Genomic DNA, 17844 nt, shown 5'->3' on the forward strand with positions numbered 1-17844 from the left:
CCCGTTTCTCCACATCCTCGCCAGCATCTAGAGTTCTCTGATTGGCTCATTTTAGCCACTCTGACTGGCGTGAGGTGGTATCTCAGTGTGGTTTTGATTTGTATTTCCCTGATGAGGAGGGATGCTGAGCATCATTTCGTGTGTCTGTTGGCCATCTGGATGTCCTCTTTGGAGAAGTGTCTGTTCATGTCTTCTGCCCATTTCTTCACTGGGTTGTTTGTTTTTTGGGTGTGAAGTTTGGTGAGCATATAATTTTCTCTTTGGGGATATGAAGTCACTTGTGACTTTCCTTCTCTTTTGTCTCTCAATTCAGTTAGCCACTTGGTTCTATCACATTTCCCCTTGAGTCCTTTTCCTTTTCAACATTTAGACCCTCATATCCCCTCCCTGAACTATAACTACTTTCCTATGGATCTCCTCGTGTGCAATCTTCTCTCCTATATAATAATATCAATCTCCTAATAAATGATAGACATGTCCATCTAGTCTTCCAAAAAACAGCTTTTTACCACACTCACATATTCAAAACATTTCAGAATTCTCTCACTGCCTACCAATTAGAGATGGAAAATCCTGGCTTGTCAAGGAAAGTTTTCAAGCAATCTTTTTTTTTTTTTTCATTAAAAATTTTTAACATTTATTCATTTTTGAGAGACAGAGAGAGACAAAGCATGAGTGGGGGGAGGGCAGAGAGAGAGGGAGACACAGAATCTGAAGCAGGCTCCAGACTCTGAGCTGTCAGCACAAAGCCCAACATAAGGCTTGAACCCACGAACTGTGAGATCATGACCTTAGCTGAAGTTAGATACTCAACCAACTGCACCACACAGGGGCCCCAAAGTTTTCTACAGTCTTATCTCAATCTCCATTTCCAAACTCATTTCCCACTATTTCCCAACCCTGTTGTCCTCCAAATCAGGTTTGCACAAAATTTCCATGATTAGAGAAAGGATATCCTGTTTCCAGTCTGAGATTGGGTGCTAGGTGATCGTGTGTCTCCAGATGACTAATTTTAATTTTCTGAGCTTCAGTTTTCCATGTCAGCAAAAATACAGGAAAGACTAGAATCAAGGGCCCAGCATGGATTGAATATGATGAGGTTATGTTTGATTGAAGTTCATACCACTTTATAAAAATAGTGATATCCAGTTCCATCAGAATGTATTTCTTTATTAGAAAGTATAACTCTGTTGTGTTACCCAGGCAAGCTACAGTCTGTTATGATATTAACTGGGTCCCTGACAGCAATCCTAAGCTCAGTGATTTCAAATCCCTCCCACTCCACAATATGTTTCCATGAGTCCTACCTGGGACCATCCATTTTTTCCCCCATGCCATTTTCCCAGAATGCATGATTCTTATTTCACAAGTGAAAAGAAAGATACATACTCAAGAAAGAGGTTACTAAAGGCATCAGGAACAAACTTTGCTTTTGTGGCAGTTTTGTCCAGATTTTGCTGGGAGATAATGAGTCCATTTGTGAAATTTATGGATGGCAGTAAGAGAGTCCAGTATTTCATTATTTTGACAAAAACATCACTTCTTTCACCAGGCCCAGGTGGGAAGCCTGAGTGCAACCTGACCTTTCAGGTATTTCTCTCATAATGAACTGTCATGTTGCCACCCAGGAAATCACATAACCCTGAAGTATCTCAACCAATTTACAAACAAAATATCCTTGTGTTAAATTTTCTTCTTCATTGAGTAGGCTGATTGGAATTAAGAGTCATAGAACTGGAAAAACTGGACAATCACCTAATTGGTCAGACCTTGGGCTCTATTGTCTTTAATACACCCACCCCTGAACTTGGTAGCTTGCTCTGTGCAAGAGATACCCCCAGAGTTATTAAACCCTGCCCTATATCATTTATTTGAGTTCTATTGATCTTCTGCTCTTTCAATTATTTTTTTAAACAGCTTTCAAAGATCTCTTTGAAGTTGGAAGCCAAAGGTCACTTCCACTGTGAGGAGTTCTATTAAATTGGATTCTTCCTTTTTAAAACTCAGACTTCGTTGGTAATTGAAGATATATCTTAGCAGTTGTGAACCACAGTCTGGAATACCTGACATCCCTGGAATGTTGGCTTTCACTTGCTATCTCTGAGCTCCTTCTTTGTCCCCTCACTGGATTTGTAACTTAGCAGCAGTGACTGAATTGACTTGCTGAGGGATTTTCAAATACAAGGCATCCATCATTTGAAAGAATTCTGCCAACAGTTGGTTCTTTTGCTTCATTTAATTGGGAGGAGTTAAGTCAGTCTTGATCTGGCCATCAAGGCTTTGGGAAATTGCTGTTTATCACATGCAAGATAACCTTTCTTTTCTTAAGAACTCTTCCTGGATGTACAATCAGGGCAACTGAGATGAACTGAAGTAGTTTTGATGGTCTTGCAGGATCTAATCTAGAAGGAGGGTAATTGTTACTAGAATGCTTTAGAAAAGCACTTCTCTATCTCACATATGCACATACCAAACTTATACTAAATTAAGGACAATGAATAAGGGACATCTATTTTCTTCACGGTTTGAGGTAATGAGATTTTCCTGTTTTCAATCCTTTAGATCATGCTCCATTCCTTTTACAACTAGTCACTTGCAGGAGATTGGGTGTTGTTAATGGTCTATGGAAGGAAAATGTGCCTTATCTCTGCAGAGCCATGATTCCCCTGCATGAATGGCCACTGTGGTCCTTATGAGGGATTAGTTTTGTTGACTGATGACCTTAACACATGACCTGGTGCTTAAAACAGGGAAGGAGGGAGACCATAATGCTCTCTTTACACATACTCATTTTCAATTTACTCCTACATTTGATTCCCCTGTCATTCTCCAGTGTGTTCAGTTCAGCAGTTCTTTCTGAACCTCATCTCTCCGTCCATGCTCAGAATACAATTTCTTTTTGCCTCACTGTGGTATAATCATGAACCAGCACCACCACCACACACACACACACACACACACACACACACACACACACGCATGCCAGCACCCTTGCTGTATCAATCTTTTCACTGTGTATTCAAATTTCTTCTCTCCAAACTTTCTGAGCTAGTGTTTTCACAGTATGGCCCTCTGGTCATCTGCAACAGAATTTCCTGATAATTTCACAAATACAGATTCCTAAGCCCCACTTGATACTAACCACATCAGATTATTTGAGAGTTGGACCTGGGCAAGTGCTTTTGCCACAGGCCTCCAGGTAATTTGTCCACAAACTAAAGTCTAAGGACCAGGTGAAGCTTGCCCACTTTGGACCCTGGTAATACCTCTCTTCCTTTTACTGATGGACTCCTTATTCACATGACACATATGGTCTCCACTTCCTTTAGTCTCCGTCCTTCCTAATTCCCTGTAATTTCTTGCTCTTCAAAAAGTATTGTGTCTCATGTCCCCACAGGACAACTTGAGTTTACCTCTAGTCATACCATCTATTAATATTTTAAAAATAGGAGTCAGTGCTTAGCTGCAAACAGAGTTGACAGAGTTAAAACGTAAGAACATATTTTACTCAAAGTTTCAGAAAATGATGCTATTTTAGTCTACCTTTGTCAACTGAGTTTGAGTGAAAGAAGAAAGGCATTGTGCAGTAAAGTAATGCCATTGAGAGGGAAATAAGGAGGCAAATATATCTAAAGCAACTTCTTCTAAATCAGTATTGCAATTGTACAGTATACAATATAACTGTAAGTCTGTAAATAGCCAAGGTATTTGGTGTGTTATAATGACTACTCACTGAAGCCAAAATTATGTCTAATATTATTTCATCAGCTTACAGGATAGGCAAAAGAAACATGAGAAATGCATGGTGCCTATTCTTATATAATATAGAATCCACTGAAAGCTATAAAACTGTGGGGCACCTGGGAGGCTCAGTTGGTTAAGCATCAGACTTCAGCTCAGGCCATGATCTCACTATTTGTGAGTTCAAGTCCCACATTGGGCTCTGTGCTGACAGCTTGGAGCCTGGAGCCTGCTTTGGATTCTGTATTTCCCTCTCTCTCTGCCCCACCCCTGCTTGTGCTCTGTGTATCTTTCTCTCTCAAAAATAACTAAACATTAATTTTTTTTAAAAAAAAGGAAGTTATAAAAATTAAACATTGTATATATAGGAGCTACAGATAACAATTCATACTGTCACACTAGGGCGCTTGTAAAATCTGACAGAATGAAAAGGAATAGCAAAACATTGGTTTATTCTACCAAACTTAACATGCTTAGTGAAAATATAAAATTAAACTACATGGCTTATTTAGATTCCCATTTGATGTTTTAAAGACCAATGATAGAATTAAATCAGGTTATAGTGATTCATCAAAGTGACAATGTCATTCATGGTCATTAAATATTGTAAATAAACTAAAATCCCAACAAAGATCATTGGTTAAATATATTTAATAATATCCATATGATGGAAAGGTATGCAACCTTTAAAAAACATGTTTTGGGTAATATTTAGTAACACGGAAGAAATGTTTGCAATGATGAGATGAGTGAAAAAACTCAAGATACAATTTTTTTGTACGATTCTGTAAGGAAGTATGTGTATATACTCTTCAAAAAAAGACTAGAAATAAAAATCACAGGGGTTATTTGTGTATCATTGGATTACAAGTTCTTTTTCATCTTTCTATTTTTCCAGTGTTTAATACTGAACATTTATTATTTATATAACCATGTGAATGTGCTTTAACTATATTAATAATTCAGTGGTCTTGAAAAAGAAAATTTTTCTACCTCCCAGTCACATATTTGTTTCCCCAAGTAATGTTTTTAATCCACAAATAAAATCAACTCAGAGCACGTACACAAAGAACACATCCATTTGTTCTTTACCTTCTCTTACTCTTGGGCAACGCAGCTGACTTCCTCGAATGTCATGTTGTTCTACATTGTGCCAAGTGAGGAACTTAAAAGAGTCTGATGGAAGCTTAAAAATAAGAAGAGAAATAGTATCTGGCAATATGCTAGTCATTTACTTTTATATATAAAAGTAACAGATCATTGCCAAACATTGAGACAAATTGAACTCCAAATATCTAATGGTGTCCTTATTGAAGTCATTTTAGTTCATTCTGAATTATGTATTCTACAAATTAGCGTCTCTAACACCTGCAACTGATTCACATTTGGTGGTAAATGACAACAGTAGTACATATGTCTACCCACTCATGAATCTGCTTTACACCACCTCTGATAAATCATTCTTGAATATTTATTGAATGTATATTAGGGGCTTCAGATAACAATTCTTCTTGAAATCACATAGTACACATAACATTTGTTAGGATGTAAAGGGAATAGTCAAGTATTGGTTTATTCTACCAAACTGAAAATGCTTAGTAAAAATATAAAATGAAATGATCTGGTTTATTTAGATTGAGAAATCTCATTCCATTTTCCATTTTATAACAGTGCTAATTGTTAGAGGCTCTTTATTATATGGGCCCCCAAGCCTCTCTAATTTGCTCCAGTTGTAAAAGTTCTGCCTGTTGAGGCCCCACAGAAGCCACACGTGTGACCACTATTTTAAGAGTTTGATAATGATTGTCATCTTCTTCCTAAGTCATACAATTATTACTCACAGGTCGTGGCTTACAAATTACTAACTATTCAGGAAGAACATATGATTCTCCTTGGGAAGAGTTCTAATTTATTGACAATGTTCTTAAAATGTGTAGCCAGTATTAAAGGAAATATTTCAGGTCTGGTCATCTTCCTTGTTCCAGACAGTATATTACTGACCAGAATATGGGCTATGATCATATTTGGGACAATTTTATATTGTTTACCATTATGGAGGTTGTAGTCTATCAAAATTCCCTGTATCTTAGATAGCATATGATAGTTTCAAGGTTAACACAAATGAAAGGGCATATGACATGAAAAGAGTGTTCTGTTAAATACACACACCATGCATTCATTCTTCCGTTAGCCAGTGTTGTACACACAAAAAAACCCAGAATATTTGATATAAAGAAATATCATTAGAGTATTTGGAACAACTGCTTTCATTTCACAGAGAAGCTTTTCACATGGCTTATGTTTTGCTTGAGCTGTAAATTTGTGTGACTAATACTAACATAAAAAAAAAAAAACATTTCTACCGCTGAATAAGTTTATGAGGCTCCGGATTGAATAAATTAAGGGTTTCCCTTGCTATAGGACTCCTCAAAGCCATTATATGCTAATATACACTGTGAGTCTACCCTCACAAAGTGTTACCCTGGACTTTTAAATCCTAGAAACTTTTATTCTTGAAGCATCACATGGGTCTCATGCATCTTGTGAAGAATTTGGAACATGCTGACTCAAAATAAATTGATAAGAGGTGGCTTTTTAATAATCATTTAGCTTTGATTTTTTATCTTCATTGCTTACTCACTGAATGACCATGGCTGTTCTAGTAAATAAATATCTCCATATCTTCATTTAAAAACAGAGTAACAAAAGCTCTTTACCTTATTGAGAGCAAAAAGCTAAAAAGCTAATGAATGCTTGAGCAATTCTTTGAGATGATCTGAGGATTTGCTAACATGCTTTTAAGGAATTCACTCATTCTTTGGAAATATTATTTAAAAAAACCAAGGAACACATTTTAAATTATTGAGGAATGTGATCCCTGGATTATTCTTGGTTGTTAAGTTCACATGTTTATGTGGCTTCTTTCCTAACTTCCAATGTGTTTTGGATTGTTTTTTCTTGCCTCTATCATAGAACAAAAATGTATTCAAAGTTAAATTCCCTGGAGTTGCCACACCCTGTTGCCTTTTTGTGCTATTTCCTGATGATCTTACTAGAAAGGAAAGACTCTAAGCTAAAGCTGTATTTGAGAAGAAAATTTCCATTTTCCAACTGACATCTAATTTTGTACAAAACGCTGTTTGCTTTTTTAAAGGAGCTCTGTGATTGATTTTGGGATTTCTGATATTATAGGAAAATAAGCTCTTACATGTTTTTGTTTATATTTATGTGATGTTGTCAATGTGCTGCAGGTGTGTGACCATGGCTTCTTCCTAAAGGAATAGTGAGTGTTTATGTCTTACCTGTTTGTTCTTCTTTCTTAATTCTGATGGACCAAGTGATTAATCCATTGGTTCAATAAATATTTCCAAAGTTGGTTTGCTTCATTTCATTTTACTCGTTTATTCAAAAATATATACTGTACCCTCCTGTGTGTCAGGCACCGGGGATGTAAAGTTAAATCAAATATGACATTTGTGCTTGAAAATCTCATTTCCTATAATTGGAGAGGCAGCTGTTTGTTAAGTAACTCATCTTGATCCAGTGGGCTAGGTGGAACAATTATAAATGAAGAAAAGGAGGGAAAATCACTTATGGTTCCACTGAGATGGCTGAGGGAAAAGTCTTAGAAGTGGTGAGTTTGGCAGGAAAACTTTTTATCTTGAGGACAAAGGACATTCCAGAAAGAATGGAGAAAAATCTTTAACTAGAGACAGAATTTGAACTCAGCAGAGGAAAGGAAGGGATGCCATTTCTGTTTTTGTGGTCACTGCCTTTTCTACTCATCTCCAGTTTGCCTTCCTTCCTCCACTCCAGCTTCTTTCCATTTCCCTTCTGAGTTAGGACTGAAAATATCAACATTTCATTCCTTCCCAATGATAAGGATAGATTTAAGTTTATACACTTATTTAAAAATGTTCAATGTAAGAGGCCAACTAATCTTTGACAAAACAGGAAAGAATATCCAATGGGAAAAAGACAGTCTCCTCAGCAAATGGTGCTGGAAGAGCTGGAAAGCAACATGCTGAAGAATGAACCTGGGCCACTTTCTTACACTAAACACAAAAATAAACTCAAAATGGATGAAAGACCTAAATGCAAGACAGGAAGCCATCAAAATCCTAGAGGAGAAAATAGGCAACAACCTCTTTCACCTCGCCCACAGCAACTTCTTACTCAACATGTCTCCAGAGGCAAGGGAAACAAAAGCAAAAATGAACTATTGGGACCTCGTCAAGATAAAAACCTTCTGCATGGTGAGGGAAACAATCAGCAAAACTAAAAGGCAGCTGATAGAATGGGAGAAGATATTTGCAAATGACATATTGGATAAAGGGTTATATCCAAAATATATAAAGAACTTATTAAACTCAATACCCAAAAAACAAATAGTCCAGTGAAGAAATAAGCAGAAGCACGAACAGATACTTTTCCAAAGAAAACATCCAGAAGGCTAACAGACATATGAACATCATATGCCATTAGCAGGGAAATACAAATCGAAGCCATGGTGAGATACTATCTCCCACTAGTCAGAATGGCCAAAATTAACAACTCAGGCAATGCCCGATGTCGACAGGTTGCAGTGAAAAAGGAACACTTTTGAACTGCTGGCACAGCCACTCTAGAAAACAGTATGGAGGTTCCTCAAAAAATTAAAACCAGAACTACTTTATGACCCAGATGTTGCACTACTAGATATTTATCCAAAGGATACTGGAGTGCTGATTTGAAGGAGCACATGCCCTCCAATGTTTATAGCAGTGCTATTGACCATAGCCAAAGTATGGAAAAAGCCCACATGTTCATCAGCTGATAAACTGATAAAGAAGAAGTGGTGTGTGTGTGTGTGTGTGTTTGTGTGTGTGTATACATCTATGCACACACAGTGGAATATTATTTGGCAAACAAAATTGTAGATGGAACTAGAATGTACTATGCTAAGTGAAATAAGTCAGCTGGAGGAAGACAAATATCCCATGATTTCATGCATATGTGAATTTAAGATACAAAACAGAGGAACATAAGGGAAGGGAAGCAAAAATAATATAAAAATAGAGAGGGAGACAAATCATTAGAGACTCTTAAATACAGAGAACAAACTGAGGGTTGCTGGAGGGGTGTTGGGTGGGGAGATGTATTAAGGAGGACACTTGTTGACTGAGCACTAGGTGTTATATGTGAGTGATGAATCACTAAATTCTACTCCTGAAATCATTATTACACTATATGTTAACTAACTTGGATTTAAGTTTTAAAAGTTCAATGTAAGATAAAGTACATTTTATAAACTTTGCATTAGGTAAAGAGCACATTAAAAGTATTTACCAGGGATGCTATTCCAGAATCCGAATGTGGATGAAACCTTCTTTTCCTCGACAGAGCTGACCAAGTGTGTGACTCACTCAGATCGGAGCAGTACGATGAATCAGATGCACAAATCTGACTGCTTGTGTTTCGACCTGAGGAGCTGAGCCAAAGACAATGCTTAAAGTGTTTGTGTGCCTTTTTTAAAGTCTTTAAATGTAAATTCCTTTGTATACAGTAGCCATAACCAGAAATTATAAGCGCCAATCTTTCCACTGAGGGGAAAATGAGACCCTAGACGTTTTTGTAGATCTCAGAAGGACTTTGATGTCTTGTCATAGTCTTAAGCACATTTCTTATGGCTGATAGTCACTTGTGGCAAATTCTCCCCAAAGAGAAGAAGGTCTGTGTAGACTACATATCTTAGAAAAGAAAATCTAATGGTACACACAAGAGCACATACATCCTTATGTGAATAAGGAAGTCAGCCCTCATATTAAGACATCAATCCTAGTAGAGCTACAGTGACAGATCTATACAACAAGGACCCTTAAGCTCTCTTGGTTTCCCCATTAACCTGGCTTACATTTCCCCTGAAATTTCCCCCAAACCTCTTATACTTCTACATATCGGTGGCAAACAAATTAAAAAGTCAGGTCCTTTAATCAGTTTTACTCACTTTGAAATACTACACGATCGGAGAGGGGGCAAGATGGCGGAGAAGTGGGGAACTCCATACATTGCACTCGCTCCCATATCTCACACGGAGAAGGCCTGAAGTCATAGGAACCCTTACAGAATCCAGGAGTTTGGAAGGAAAGGGAGACCGAGTCTGCTGTGAAATGGTCCGCTCGACCATTTTGCTTCACAGTCCAGTGCTCTCTGTATCCCCACTTTTAAACCTCTGAGATATAAAACACCTTTTCTGCTCTCCTAGAGTAATTCTCTGGTTGACTATTCATTGGTTTTCCTACACTTTTCCCTATCTCTTCAGTAATAGTTGCAAGTTTCTCTTTCTGTAATTGGTGCTGTGCATTATTTTAAGCCAATTTGAAAGTAATATCCAAATATGCTTTTTCATGTTTAGTAAAACCAGACGTATCTTTCTTTCTGGCCTCTTTTTACTCTTGATAGATAATTTTTCAGGCTCCAGGAATCTTAAGAGACAACCCTCTGTATTTTATGGCACAATTATGCCTTGGTAGCAATTTTGCTTACAAGAAACCACACATCTCTTGTATATGAGGTTGCCGTCATAAAGTACAATTTAATATATCTTTTATTTTCCATGTATTAGCTGAGCTAGTACACTAGGAAAGCATAGCAATGACATCATATTCCAAAAATAGCATCTGTCATTAAAAAAGTAAAAGTACCCTGTTATCAAAGAGAAAATTATCCCTCCACCTACAACTAAATAACAAATCAAGAATTTTGTCTTAATTGTGTGAAAAAGTCAGAAAATGTATGTCTCTCATAACTTTCCCACCTGAGTAATTCATTCATAGTTTGGACATTATTTATTGAAATTCCCAAAGTGTGTCTTGCTATTGAAACAAATGAACAGACATTAGAAGAGTAACAAGAAATTGTGAGAAATTTATTATTCCTGAGGCAGGTAAATCCTGTGATTGATAACTGGAGTTTTGGCCAACAACTAGGGAGAAAAATCTGGGAGAAAATGGAATAATAAATTGGGATGAACAGAAAGTTTAGCTGACTTTTTGGTTCACTTGTCTTTATGAAAATATTCTAGCTATTTTCTGCCAAAATGAAGTCAGAAAACCAGGAGAATGAACATGGTTGAATCTTTCCTCAGTGATTGTTGTCATGTTACTCTACCCTCCATTGATGGTTACACAGCAGTAATGAAAAATCTGGAGGTCATCTTCTCTCTTGTCTTTTAATCTGAAGTACCAGAAATGGTCATAGTTAAGTATACAATCTCTCCAAAGAAGCCACAGCGGGGGAAAAGAAAGTTACATAATTAAAAGATCTGACAAGAGAGATCCAGTTGATTGGGGTTTTACTCTATCTTGTTCAGTGCGACAGATTAAGTACAATCATTTCAATGTGAGATTCAGTTTAAAAATAACTTAAAATCATCTCATTGTCTTAGTGTACATGAGATGATTTGGGGATTTAAACCACAAGTTCTCTTTATGCCAGTACCCTGATTACTACTACACATTTATTAATAATAGTAGGTAATTAGGGCTTGGTAACACAAATAAATAGACTGTTAATGTCCTTAAACACATTCTCTCTCTCTCTCTCTCTCTCTTTCTGTGTGTGTGTGTGTGTGTGTCTTTCTCTGTATCTCTCTCTCTTTCTCTCTCTTTCTGTCTCCTCCCCCGCCCCAGGAGAAACTGAAGTATGACCAAGAGTTTCAGCTAAGGGCAGGTTATCTGAGAAGATTCTAACCAACAGATGACTAGTATGATTGTTTTTCAGCATGAAATCTTTCCTTAGGTTCCAAAGTCTAGTTTCTGTCTGTCACATTCTCATATCACTCCTAGGCACCACACCAGGGGACAGTGTCTGAAGGGCCGTGTGCTGGAATCTTGTGGTAGACACCATAGGGGCACTCTCAAAATCTTCTTTGTTCTGTTACTTCTGTCTGCAATTTCAAATAAAATTTTTCTTTGGTCTGCTTTTTTGGAAGAAATCTCAGCAACAAGATAACTTCTGAATCTTTGGTTTAAAAAAGAAAAAAAAAGGCGTCTTTTAGGTTATATAACTAACTCACACTTTCACTTCATCTGCAACTGTTTTTTTTTTTTTAATTTATTTACTTATTTTGAGGTGGAGAGAGCATGGAATGGGGGGGGGGGAGAGAGAGAGAGAGAGAGAGAGAATAACCAAGCAGGCTCCACAAATGCAGAGCCAAACATGGGGCTGGATCTCACGAACTACGAGTTCTTGACTTGAGCCGAAGTCAGTGGCTTCATGGACTGAGCCACTCAGGCGCCCCCATCTGTGGTTGTTGAAATGTGTACATCACTGAAGTCAGTGCTGTGGGACTTGTAAATCCTAGGAATCTGAGGAACAGATACTGCAGGTACCTTAGCCAAGGCCCTTAGCATCTCTAATGGCCAGTTCCTTATCCTTAATGTTCAGAAGACGGCGTAGACTCTGACTGATACAGTTTTTTGCTGTTTTGTAACATCACTGCTATGATGACGACTACTACTATTACAAATATAATGGTTTTGTAATTAATGGTTATTAAGCACTTGCTATGAGCTGGGCACTGTACCAAGGGCTTTACATGAATTAACTCATTTACGCGTCACAGTCACCAGATAAAGTGGTGATTATTTTGATCAACATGATTATTTTGTTTGTATTATTATAACACAATAAACATTATTCCTTACAGATGAGGAAACTGAGGCACAGAGAGGTGGCGTAACTTGCCCAAGTCACGTTAAGAAATGACCAAGTGTTTTTAACCACCACGATTCAAATTAGCTTTACAGAAGCCACTGTGATTCTTTAAATAACTGTAAAGCTGTATCATTATTAGAGTGCAATTGTTATGAAGGAAAATCATTAATACTGATTTTCTTATTCCAATCGCTCTGCTTAACCACATGTAAATAATAGCACTAGTTAATAGAGCATGTAAATTTGAGCAGCTATTCTTTACTGGAAACAAAAGTTAAGCCTCGAGTAGTATAACCTGTGAGAACCCCATTCCAGATAACATCAAGCTGTTTTTAAAACCCTCTCCTATCTCCCCTCCACAAAATAAAACCAGACACATTCAGTTTAGTTGGTATATTGGTTTACTCATTTTTAATCTTTCTGCCTGCAGTGAACAAACAGTTATCATAAATTACAAATCTAAACCCTTATGAAAGAGAAATTAATTTTATTAATGCTCCAATATAAAGCTGCCATGGAGAAGGTGCCATGGCTGAAACTGTACAGCATTTGTCAGCAGTGATTTATAGTGTCTTTAAAATAGGTGACGTTATCTGAATCGGCCATCTATTCTTAGTTTTTAAAAGTGTAGAATGGCCAACAAGAAGGAGTCAGGTGAGCTAAGACTGCTGGATAAAAGGCAACAATAATGTAACTTATCAATTCATGAGCGCCTTTCATCGGAAGATTGCAACGTCCTTTCACAGTCACGAATTTATAAGCCTCATAAATTGTCGGCTGCAGTGGGTGCTATCTGTTTAATTAAAATGTCAAGTTGGTGATTATGTAACTTTGTAAGGAGAGTGAAAGGGGACATGGCAGATGGCCTAATTTCTGAGGAGAAGCTGAACTCCTGAGTTGAAATAATACTCCTGAGGTATTATTGGGCACCCATCATACAGAAGGCCAGGGGACTGACTCCTTCAGACACCTGTGGCTCTCAAAATTGTATTTATACAATTTATAAGACTCAATTTCTAAACATCCCATTTATCATCACTGCTGCATCATGAGAACTTTGTATTTAGGAAGGAAGGAAAGAAGCTTAGTCTTGTTTTTCAGTTATTTAGCCAAGGTCACTTTTCCCAAATCCCCAACCTCCCTCTCTCTCTCCCAAAAGTATTAAGTTAGGTTCTCAAATCTTGTGGGATCTTGCTTAAACCAGGTACTTTTGAAATAAGACCTAGAAGAGAATTGCCATGGACTCTGGAGCATTAATTTTGGATGAGAGGAGATATTATTCTAGTCTTTCTTATTTCTTTGACCTTTCTTTATTTTTATTATTTTTTTTTAATCCAGACTCCATGTGCTTTCTGTGCCTGTATTTTATTCACTGGTAATATGACAATGATTGTGCATCTCTACTTAGTAGAGATGGTAATGACATAAAAAAATACTCTGAATGATGTTCTTCTAAAATCAGGAAGAAATCTGATATTATAATGTATTTGTTTCTGAAATGGCAAATTAGGTATACCAAGTTTTTAAATTTCTGATGGCTCTAAATGAAGTTCCTGAAACTAAACCCATTAATTGAGTAAATAGTAATATACCAATAAAATGTGTGTGGGGGAGGACTTTTCCCTTCCTTTCTTCTAGGTTCTTTGGTGTAATAATTAAGTTGACATAAGATAAATTAACAGGAGAAACAGATTCAATTTCATACATACGGGAGCCCATGAAGATATGAGCTTCAAAAATGTGACCAAATTAGGCAGCTTCATACCTTTCAGACTAGAAATAATTTTTTTTGTAGGCTCCATGCCCAACATGGGACTTGAACTCATAACATTAAGAGTTGTGTGCTGTACTGACTGAGCCAGCCTGGTGTTGCAGAAAAATAATAAAATTTTTGAAGAATTGACAAGTCAAAGAAATTTGGGGTTGGGGTAGTAAGTATTTGTTTATACAGCCTTCTCAGTCCCAAATTCCCTGTCTCTGGTGATAACAAAGCCTTCTACCCTCTCGGTGCAAGGCGGATACCTTCACATGGGACAGGGATTTACTTCCTGCTTTGGAGAGACAGAGGAGGATCAGAGTATCTTTCTAACACCAGCTATATCTTAACTAACTTCATTCAATGTAATCATTATGCCAAAGTAGCATATTTTGGGTGCCATATTCTTTTCCCTTTTGAGTATTGTTCCAAAAAACCCTATGCATTTTACAGGTATTCCAAAAGTATGTCAGTACCCACAACCTGGGATTTTAACAGATATGTCTTAAATTGTTGAGTCTAAAATCATGTAACAATATATTTTGAGAAAAGCACAACTAGAATTGTCATTTTTCTTCTTCTGTCTGAGTGAGTCAGATTTAAGTTTTATGTGAACTTGTGTTCGTTAAATTTTTCATTTTTTATTCATTTTTTTGAGAGTGCATGTACCAGCTCAAGTGGGGGAGGGGTAGAGTGAGAAGAAGGGAGAAAGTGAATATTAAGCAGGCCCCACACTCAGCTCAGCACAGAGCCTGAAGCAAGACTCCATCTCACAACCATGAGATCATGACCTGAGCTAAAATCAAGAGTTGGACATTTAACCTACTGAACCACCCAGGTGCACCTAAATTTTGCTTTTTTTATACAGGATGCATTTTCATCCTGTTCTTCAGCCCTGTGAACATTCTTATAAGCACACATAAGGCCCCAAATTAAGGAACAACAGAAGTAAAAGAACAAACACCTATCAAACTTCTCCAGGGGAAAAGCTTACAAACTTCAATAACCAGTAGTGGGTTCACTGACATTTATAGAAGCATAGATATATTTCAATGCCAGAGGCAATGAAGAGAGATTGCAATACCATGATGTTCCCTCTACAAGAGGATATTTAGAAATTTTTAGAACTTTATTGTAACCACCTATATAGCTGCTACTTACAAGGTTTTCAGTGCTTGAAGAATGTTTTACTGTTCTATAAGCTGTTGCAGCAGAAAATTCAACCACATACAACACTACAAGAGAGACTATAAACACTATAGGTTAATAAGTGATTAAAGTAGATCCTGTGAACAGGGATAAAACTATAAAATCCCAAATGAAACTGACTATATAAGAGGAAGGTAGTATGAATAAGACCCTTGTTTTGTGATGTGCAGAAATGTGATTGAACGAATACTAGCACTAAGGAAAAATTTTTTCTTGTTTTTTTCTTCTTTCTGTCCCTCCCATCATCCCTCCCTCTCTGCCTCGCTTCCTTGCTTCTTGCTTCCTTCAAAATTTAAAGATTAAAGTTTAACTTGTTTAACTTCTTCACCTTTTACACTGTCTCGAAAATAATCCTATACATATTTACTCATTTAAAAATAATAATGTTATGGGCATGAAGGAGGGCACTTTGGGGATGAGCACTGAGTGTTATGTAGAAACTAATTTGACAATAAACTATTTGTAAAAAAAAAAAAATAAAATAAAAATAATAATGTTTATCACAAATATTGATACCAGGCTCACAAATAAATCTCCTCTAGTGTTGTCTATTAAAGATTATTAGCAAGTAAGGAAACTTAAAGTGCATAATTCCTCAGAGAATTTCTTACTTAAAAACCATTATTTCACATGCCCTTTCTCCAAATTATGACACAGTTTTTAACATGAAAATCAACATCAAGTCACTGTTTGAGATATACACAGCTTGCTAACAAAAGCAGCACTTTGGTGTGGGAGCTGCTTCAGTCTCTAAACCCTGAACCTAAGCAAGATTCCTCTCTCAGCTACAGGCAGTAAATGGAACCTATCAATAAATTTCACACACTCATGTGAAACCACAACGTTTATAACTGAAAACTGAAGGTGCAAATGTCATTTTTTGAAAGATGAGAACAAAGTTACATATCAATATAAAGACAAATAAGTTCGAGAAACTTGCAAACCCCATAATTGTATATTTTCTAATAATTGGCATAGTTTGAAAAATATTTATGAAATAGCTATGAAATTTAAAAGTGAGGCGGGGCACCTGGGTGGCTCAGTCAGTTGAGCGTCTGGCTCTTGATTTCAGCTCAGGTCATGATCCCAGGATTGTGGGATTAAGCCTCACGTTGGCTGCTTGGGATTCTCTCTCCCTCTGCCCCTTGCCCCTGTTTGCATGGTTTCTCTCTCCCTCTTTCTCTCTCTCCCTCTCTTTCTCTCTCTCTAAAAAACTTTTTTTTAATAGTAAATTTAAATAAAATTAAGAGTCAGGAAACAAGGATTGGGTTTTGGCCTCTTAATCTTATCTTTGGCTCTATTGAGCTGGTAAAAGTTCTGTTTCCTCCATTTAAACTTAATAGTTAATGGATATTAACTAATATTAACTAATAACTAATAGATGTTAACTAATAGCTATTTTCTATTTTCTCATCTATCTTTCTACTGAAATTCACACATGCTTTCCCAAAGAGCCCAGTGTACCTATAGACATACTGTTGTTAAAACAGGCTACCTCTCTCCACTGTAATGATCAAATGAATTGCATTTGTAACCAGCTGCCTCGGTGGGTGTTAGGAGAGAGGGTGGCGGTAGAGTTTGCTTCTCTCTCACAGCAACCATCATCAGGAACACGGGTTGCATGACTTTATATTTTTAAATGAAATCTAATCCAGTAACACTATCTATGTTTGTTTTCTCTCAAGTAATGACTAAAGTTACTTTTAACATTTCGTTTTTCTTACCTTCCCGACATGTCTTGCTGGTGCATAAAGTTCCTCTGGCCTCATAAAGCTATCTTTCCAAAGACCTTTTTCATTGTGTTCCCAGGAGGGGATATGAGAGCTGTCCACCAAGAATCTGATGCCTCCTTTGGGGGTCTTCCATGTATTCTCTGTGACCAAGGAAACAAGCTGTTACCTAGCAACCTGGCCTTTTAGGAGGTATTGTTACCAATCTCTTAGAGCTCATCAAAGGAATTCTTGTGCTACTGGAGCAGCCTAACAGTGAGCATTGTTTCCAGGGAGTTGTCTACGCTGTGGTATAACTGAACCGTGACTCCGGGAACATAAATGATAGCAGAGGGAACAAACCGCCATAGATCCCTGAAAAACTTTGCTGTCTTCACTTCCATTTTTTGCTGAATTGTTTGCATGGGTTTGGGTTTAACCAAAGTGGTACTTATGCAACAGATCCCTCAGTATTTGGTTTCTAGTTTCTCTTCTGTAGTTTCAGAACTAGCAGAAGGAGCAAAAAGGAAGTTACCCAACTGCTGCTTGAAACTGGCTCAGATCAAATTTTGAAGACAGGGAATTCTGACTTAAGCATGAAAAAGAATAGTCAACTTTTATTTCAAAGCAAATGTTTACAACTTTTCACAGAAAGAAGCAGAGAATATTATATTGTACATTCATTTATTGATCCAACGAGTTTTTTAAAAATTATTTATTTATTTTGAGAGA

The 17844-nt window shown here is 37.1% G+C and overlaps 1 protein-coding gene across 5 annotated transcripts in view; it reads right to left on the reverse strand.

Annotated features, from left to right (window-relative positions):
- Nucleotides 1-17263, reverse strand: part of LOC120238278 — a 28131-nt gene extending 10868 nt beyond the window's left edge. For all 5 annotated transcript variants that reach the window (XM_039241945.1, XM_039241947.1, XM_039241943.1 and 2 more), the window contains exons 1-3: nucleotides 17128-17263; nucleotides 9070-9211; nucleotides 4834-4927 (exon numbers count right to left, since the gene is read on the reverse strand). In XM_039241945.1, the coding sequence (XP_039097876.1) occupies nucleotides 4834-4927; nucleotides 9070-9211; nucleotides 17128-17153 (262 nt within the window). In that variant the 5' untranslated portion in view covers nucleotides 17154-17263. The remainder of the gene's footprint in view (nucleotides 1-4833; nucleotides 4928-9069; nucleotides 9212-17127) is intronic.
- Between the last annotated feature and the right edge of the window lie 581 nt (nucleotides 17264-17844).

This window comes from Hyaena hyaena, unplaced genomic scaffold (assembly GCF_003009895.1).
Source record: "Hyaena hyaena isolate Hyena2069 unplaced genomic scaffold, ASM300989v1 scaffold_200, whole genome shotgun sequence".
Taxonomy (NCBI): Eukaryota; Metazoa; Chordata; class Mammalia; order Carnivora; family Hyaenidae; genus Hyaena; species Hyaena hyaena.